This window comes from Diaphorina citri, unplaced genomic scaffold, assembly GCF_000475195.1.
Source record: "Diaphorina citri unplaced genomic scaffold, Diaci psyllid genome assembly version 1.1 scaffold322, whole genome shotgun sequence".
In the NCBI taxonomy this organism is placed as follows: domain Eukaryota; kingdom Metazoa; phylum Arthropoda; class Insecta; order Hemiptera; family Psyllidae; genus Diaphorina; species Diaphorina citri.
The window spans coordinates 29,745-37,254 of NW_007377757.1; the positions used below are offsets into that span (position 1 = coordinate 29,745).

A 7,510-nucleotide genomic window follows, 5' to 3' on the forward strand; every position below is an offset into this window, starting at 1 on the left:
TTATCTCGGGTTCTTCACATTCTGCTGAAGTGTAAAACAAAAGGAAAATCAACAAAGGAAGACTATAACAAAGGGAAAAGTTTGAGGTACCTATGTACTATAAAAGATACTCGTACATGGGTGGGGGCATACCAAAGACCTAGATCTATAAAATTAATTTTATTATTTATTTTATCTACCTAACCATTGAGCAAAACGTTTTTGATAGTCATAAAAAGCGTAAAAAAAACAAACTACCCTCGGCTTCATGTTGTTTAAAATTCTATGTACCTATGTTGGTCAAATGCTGGTCACCCTAGTTGTAGGTCGGAGGGTAGCGATCGCGCCTGCCTCGTAAGCCCTAGGGTGCGGGATCAATTTTCGCCCGGGGCGAACTTTATCCGAAATAGGGAAGGTTCGTTTCCAGAATGGCTGGCTTTTTCCTCTTCTTGGCCTCTTTCTCTTTGATTTGTTGACAATATAAGATCTCCGTTGTTCGATCGGCCGGTCGGCTATGTTTGGACACACCTTAATACAGTTCCCTCTTCCCTCTATCAAAGTTTCGATCTTTTCTCTCGCCCTGTAACCATGGCAACCTAATCAGCTGATCCAGTTGCTATCTACACATTCATGTCAGAGGCTTCTCCTCTTATTTATGTCTGAACTTTTATACCAAAAAATAGTAATAGTAATAATGATAATGCAATTGTTCTTGAGGTTCACTCACTTCCGGTCTGTTCCTTTGTTCTTTTCGTAAAATAATTCATTCCTAAGTTCTTTCTTTGGGAATTCCTAATAAAGAATGGAATATCAAAAACTTGTTTCGGGTCAAGATCTCAGATGTCTGTCTGATAGAGCGACGTGTCAAAAAGATGTTTTATGCCACACTTAAAAGTCTTACAACTTTACGAAAACCATCTGGAAGTTAGGTTGCACGTGCAACTCGAAATGAATTAGTGTAGATGTTTTGGGCAGATAAATAGATACCCAATGCGCGTGGTTTTTGTCAATAATGATAATTACCTAAGTAATTTATTATGGATACTTGTATGTACAGGACTGTCCCAAACAGCCCAGCAGTGCAGTTGCTGACATTGGATTTCTAACCGAGCCAATGCGCGTGGTTTTTGTCAATAACGATAATTAGCTAAGTAATTTATTATGGATACTTGTATGTACAGGACTGTCCCAAACAGCCCAGCAGTGCAGTTGCTGACATTGGATTTCTAACCGAGAGGACGGGGGTTCGATTCCCGTTCGATAGATAAAATATTTGAGTCAGAGGAATGTCATTTGTTAATTGCCGAAAATTCGTGTAGGTTCCGATAGGTAATATTGACTTACTGTTGTCGCAGGTCCTGATAATGAAAACTCAGCGTTCAAAGCCATGAATTTTATGTGAACTTGAAATTCGGACAACATTAAATTGGCATCACCCGAAAATTCTAGTAGACAGACACTTACAGAATTGTGAGGTAAGCATAAAGAAATTTCTTACTTTCCATGTTCGCCTGTCCATTAGATATTTATGGTACCTACTACCTGCCTATCTCGCGTTAGAAAAAGATAGAATAAGGGAGTAGGTACCTATTCTTAAAAGTTCCAAATATCTCTAACGTTAATGACACTACTGTAAGAGCAGTTAGCTAGAGGGTTTGTTTCCAGTTTCGAGGTAAAGAAATTTCTTACTTTCCACGTTCCCCTGTCCATTAGATCCTTAGATTAGATACTTAGATGTCCATTAGATAGTTATGGTACCTACTACCTGCCTATCTCGCGTTAGAAAAAGATAGAATAAGGGAGTAGGTAGGTTACCTATTTTTAAAAGTTCCAAAAATCTCTAACGTTAATGACACTACTGTAAGAGCTGTTACCTAGAGGGTTTGTTTCCACTTTCTAGGACTAATGGGACTTGCAGGCTCTGCAGGCCATGGGTATATTTAATTGATGTAAAAGGTACCCCCAGGAACTTCTGGAAGACATCATACAAAAGAGACACAGTCTTATCAAGTTAGAACCATACTTACTTACAAAGAAAGCTAGTCTGGAAGACATCACACAAAAGAGACACAGTCTTATCAAGTTAGAACCATACTTGCAGGCTCTGCAGGAGTGCAGGCCATGGGTATTCAATTGATGTAAAAGGTACCCCCAGGAACTTCTGGAAGTCTGGAAGACATCACACAAAAGAGACACAGTCTTATCAAGTTAGAACCATACTTACAAAGAAATCTAACGGCTCTTTTATTCAAAAGATGATTCAAAACCACCATAATTTTGACCACATCTGCTGTCAAAGAAAATTTAACACGCTTCGATACACGGTTCCTAAAATATAATCTATATTATTCAATATAATAATTTAATTATACTCAAACTACATTCTCGTTTTATCCTTTCTATGATGTTGACTCTGGAGCTTACTCGAGCGTGACAAGAGACTACCACGCGCCACAGCAACATAAACACACATGCTCTTATTTTAGAAGAAGTTGGTTAGAAACATACATTGCATAAGAAAGTGAGGAACATATCCGCTTTGTAACGAGAGAATTCTTTCAAGAAATTCCAAAGGTAATGGTCAGGGGAATTTGATGAGGGCATCTTGTAATAAATTAGGTGAAACATGAAGGAAAAGCTCTCGGCAAGGAAGTAGGTAGAAGTCTGGTTAGCACATTAGACGAATCGTATCAAACTTATTTAGGTATATCTGTACCTAATATTGATCAATGATCCTGATCCCTAACTACTATAGGTATAATTATTATTGAAAGCTCAACAATTCGTAAACATGAATTACCTACCCGGTCTCTATTGTTTCAGAAACTGAACCAAGATTCGCCCTTTTGAAAATAAAGAATAGAAAGATGAAGAAGTTCTTTGGAAATTTCGGATCCAAAAAGAAAGAAAAAGAATCGAAAGATGACGGCGACAGTTCGGAAGACTCTGACGAATCAGTAAGCAAAAAAGAAAAGAGGAAGAAAGAAAAGAAAAATAAGACAGCCAAAAAGGACTCATCAGATAGCAGCGATGATGACTCTGATGACAGTGATGGCAAGAAAGGCAAAGAAGACAGCACAGAAGTATAGTCGAAACCTCTCCAACGATGTTCTAGGAGATACCAAAGTCAAACAATACGAGAACACACTCAATATAAGCAACCATGTAAGCAATAACAATAACGTAAACATTAACAACAATGTAAGCTACGTGGTCAACACAAGTGACTCGGATATTGGTGATAGCTTCAGCAGGACGATCGATGGGAATTTCAAATTTGCAGAATTCGACTTCAAACAGACCAACCAGGATCCTCGAGAAGAATTCGACAGCAACTATGACCGTCAATACTGTGATTCCATCTCCAACGAAGACATGCTGACAGTGCCGAGAGAATTCAAACCCATCCTGATATCCCACGCCAGTAGCAACCCTAGGCGGCGGAGAAGGAACAGCGCCCCGTCAGGTTCGGAAAAAGCGTAAAAAAAAACAAACTACCCTCGGCTTCATGTTGTTTCAAATTCTATGTACCTATGTTGGTCAAATGCTGGTCACCCTACTTGTAGGTCGGAGGGTAGCGCTCGCGCCTGCCTTGTAAGCCCTAGGGTGCGGGATCAATTTTCGCCCGGGGCGAACTTTATCCGAAATAGGGAAGGCACTGTGACAAGCCAAGTCATTGATACAACCATGTCACTGTTAGGAGACGGCCCTTGGCATACAATAATAAAATTGTATAATATTACTAGCTGAATTCCGTCGCTTCGCTCCGGAATCCCGCTAGTTCATCCCGAGGCATGGCCAAACTTGTGGATCCATTTAGCAAAACGTTTTTGATAGTCATCATTTAAATAAAATTCAAACAAGCACCAAATTAAGATCGCCAGACTAGCAATTAAAAATCTATAAAAGTAAAATTTAAATTAATTTGCAATTTTTTTAATTGTATTTTTTATACCCATAATCGCTAAAAACCCGTGTTTTTGCTCAGGGCAATTCTAATATCCGGTCTATTATGCCCAAAAGCATGCATATTATCGAAGCTAAACTTGTTGGGTATTAGGTATCTAGGTATCTGGTTGTAAAAATATCAATACTTGGTTCAAATGATCAATTTTATTAGTGGAGACGCCAAAACTCTTTAATGTAGGTACAGTACACGTTACATATTATGTATATCAGGACTTTTGTTGTTAGTGGTGTACCTACACAGTAAACTACATCGTTCACGATTTGGGCATTCTAGGTATAGCTAAAGACTTTTTTCAGACCAAAAATAATAAATAAAGATTTTACCTAACTGAGCCTACTTAGTCCGTCAAAGTCCAGTCATAATAAACTCAAATAGGGTAATATGAAGGAACCACATGACCACATCCCTTTATGACCTATGAAGGTAGACCTAGAAGTGTCTAATTAAAATTTTATAAATTTTAATCAGCTGAAGACATCTGTCAATCAATACGTACAACAATATTTATACGATAAGATCACAAAAAGTCTTCTGACAGCTCTGATGAAAGTGATGAGAGTGAAGATAGCAAGTCACAAGATTCCGCCAAAGAGAAATATCCACAAAGATCTACGAAAGAAAGTAAGCATAAATTACCACCTAAACATAGCAAGCCGAAAGTCTCAGGCAAAGACAGCAAATCAAAACTTCCGAAAGTAGAAAGGGCGCCGACAAGCTCAACAAGTGAAAAGATATTGGCTTTTGAAAAGCTCATTCAAAAGAACTAGAATTGAGAGGTGGCTGCTGTTGGCGAATGTGATAGTAATGAAGACAAACGTGAAGAATTGAACAGATAAAGAAAAAAAGTCAAAAGAAAATAGCTGTACCTATTTGAAGAACACGAAAAAAAGAGCACTTTTGCCAAACAGACAACACACCAACTCCTCTTCATACAATCCTACAAATGAAATAACTAGGCACATAAAACTCTCATTTCATAAAAAAATGGAAAAAAGGAAGAAAGAAAAGAAAAAGAAGACAGCCAAAAAAGACTCATCAGATAGCAGCGATGATGACTCTGATGACAGTGATGGCAAGAAAGGCAAAGAAGACAGCACAGAAGATGAGTCGGACAGTAGCAAAAGTGAAAAAAGTGTGAAAAGAGAAAAACGTAAGAAAAAGAAACGAGGTGATAGAAAACAGAAGAAAGAGAGCAAAAAGTCTTCTGACAGCTCTGATGAAAGTGATGAGAGTGAAGATAGCAAGTCACAAGATTCCGCCAAAGAGAAAAATCCACAAAGATCTACGAAAGAAAGCAAGCCAAAACTTCCACCTAAACATAGCAAGCCGAAAGTCTCAGGCAAAGACAGCAAATCAAAACTTCCGAAAGTAGAAAGGGCACCGACAAGCTCAACAAGTCAAAAGATATTGGCTTTTGAAAAGCTCATTCAAAAGAACTAGAATTGAGAGGTGGTTGCTGTTGGCGAATGTGATAGTAATGAAGACAAACGTGAAGAATTGAACAGACAAAGAAGAAAAGTCAAAAGAAAATAGCTGTACCTATTTGAAGAACACGAAAAAAGAGTATACTTTTGCCAGACAGACAACACACCAACTCCTCTTCATACAATCCTACAAATGAAATAACTAGGCACATAAAACTCTCATTTCATAAAAAAATGGAAAAATATAATTAATTCCACCCTCTTTTTCAGGGGCTCGAGTATCATTACCTACCCCTCCATTTTTATGTGTAGGTTACCTATCTAGAATCATACATAGGTTCAAGAGATACATAGCCTCACCTGACCAGAATTAAAATTGCTCCACTTGGAACAATAGATACCAGAAGGTTATCATTAATACCCATCTCCACTAGGAACCCCTCTTGATTAGTTTGTTCCGACTTCGGGCACACTTTAGCATTCTTTTTATTTTCATCCAGTTTCAATTATATCTAGTTTCCGTGTTCTTCACTTTTTCTAATAATAAAAGTGAGTTGTACCTATTTTAGTGAAAAATTTATTTTTTCGTTCAACTACGAGTAGACTTTTTTTTTTGGGTGCCGAGTATAAACTTTTCAGTTAAATTTTATTTATTTTTCTATTTTTACTGTGAAAAACATATTTTCCATTTTTTTTTATTTTTTTGGGAAGAAGATAAATAATATTATTGAATTTGTTTTGTCAATAATGATAATTAGCTAAGTAATTTATTATGGATACTTGTATGTACAGTTTGTACAGGACTGTCCCAAACAACCCAGCAGTGCAGTTGCTGACATTGGATTTCTAACCGAGAGGACGGGGGTTCGATTCCCGTTCGATACAAAAAATATTTGAGTCAGAGGAATGCCATTTGTTAATTGCCGAAAATTCGTGTAGGTAGGTTCCGATAGGTAATATTGACTCATTGTTGTCGCAGGTCCTGATAATGAAAACTCAGCGTTCAAAGCCATGAATTTTATGTGAACTTGAAATTCGGACAACATTAAATTGGCATCACCCGAAAATTCTAGTAGACAGACACTTACAGAATTGTGAGGTAAGCATAAAGAAATTTCTTACTTTCCATGTTCGCCTGTCCATTAGATATTTATGGTACCTACTACCTGCCTATCTCGCGTTAGAAAAAGATAGAATAAGGGAGTAGGTACCTATTCTTAAAAGTTCCAAATATCTCTAACGTTAATGACACTACTGTAAGAGCAGTTAGCTAGAGGGTTTGTTTCCAGTCGAGGACTAATGGGACTTGCAGGCCATGGGTATTTAATTGATGTAAAAGGTACCCCCAGGAACTTCTGGAACACATCACACAAAAGAGACACAGTCTTATCAAGTTAGAACCATACTTACAAAGAAAGCTAACGGCTCTGTTATTCAAAAGATGATTCAAAACCACCATAATTTTGACCACATCTGATGCTGTCAAAGAAAATTTAACACGCTTCGATACACGGTTCCTAAAATATAATCTATATTATTCAATATAATAATTTAATTATACTCAAACTACATTCTCGTTTTATCCTTTCTGTGATGTTGACTCTGGAGCTTACTCGAGCGTGACAAGAGACTACCACGCGCCACAACAACATAAACACACATGCTCTTATTTTAGAAGAAGTTGGTTAGAAACATACATTGCAGAAGAAAGTGAGGAACATATCCGCTTTGTAACGAGAGAATTCTTTCAAGAAATTCCAAAGGTAATGGTCATCTTAAGAAGGGGAATTTGATGAGGGCATCTTCTAATAAATTAGGTGAAACATGAAGGAAAAGCTCTCTGCAAGGAAGTAGGTAGAAGTCTGGTTAGCACATTAGACGAATCGTATCAAACTTATGTAGGTATATCTGTACCTAATATTGATCAATGATCCTGATCCCTAACTACTATAGGTATAATTTTTGAAAGCTCAACAATTCGTAAACATGAATTACCTACCCGGTCTCTATTGTTTCAGATACTGAACCAAGATTCGCCCTTTTGAAAGTAAAGAATAGAAAGATGAAGAAGTTCTTTGGAAATTTCGGATCCAAAAAGAAAGAAAAAGAATCGAAAGATGACGGCGACAGTTCGGAT

At 37.4% G+C, this 7,510-nt stretch overlaps 1 protein-coding gene and 1 long non-coding RNA gene across 2 annotated transcripts; both read left to right on the forward strand.

The window, feature by feature from the left end:
• The first annotated feature begins 1,325 nt into the window (after nt 1-1,325).
• On the forward strand, nt 1,326-5,660 carry LOC103507555 (protein PXR1-like). Its single transcript, XM_026822395.1, has 4 exons — nt 1,326-1,454; nt 2,399-2,553; nt 2,803-2,956; nt 4,945-5,660. Exons 3-4 carry the CDS (start codon nt 2,847-2,849, stop codon nt 5,387-5,389), a joined length of 555 nt encoding a protein of 184 aa, XP_026678196.1. The 5' UTR covers nt 1,326-1,454; nt 2,399-2,553; nt 2,803-2,846; the 3' UTR covers nt 5,390-5,660.
• A 701-nt stretch (nt 5,661-6,361) lies between these two features.
• LOC108252181 lies at nt 6,362-7,509 on the forward strand. The gene is made up of 3 exons (XR_001809458.2): nt 6,362-6,472; nt 6,982-7,136; nt 7,392-7,509. It is a non-coding gene; the product is annotated as an uncharacterized LOC108252181 (long non-coding RNA).
• The last annotated feature ends 1 nt before the right edge of the window (nt 7,510 follows it).

Bases quoted from the DNA above. Each gene is read 5' to 3' on its own strand.
- LOC103507555 (XM_026822395.1), top strand. From the start codon at position 2,847: ATGAAGAAGTTCTTTGGAAATTTCGGATCCAAAAAGAAAGAAAAAGAA. The intron at 2,957-4,944 runs GAAGAAAGAAAA...AATGGAAAAAAG, and splicing joins GTAAGCAAAAAAGAAAAGAG to GAAGAAAGAAAAGAAAAAGA.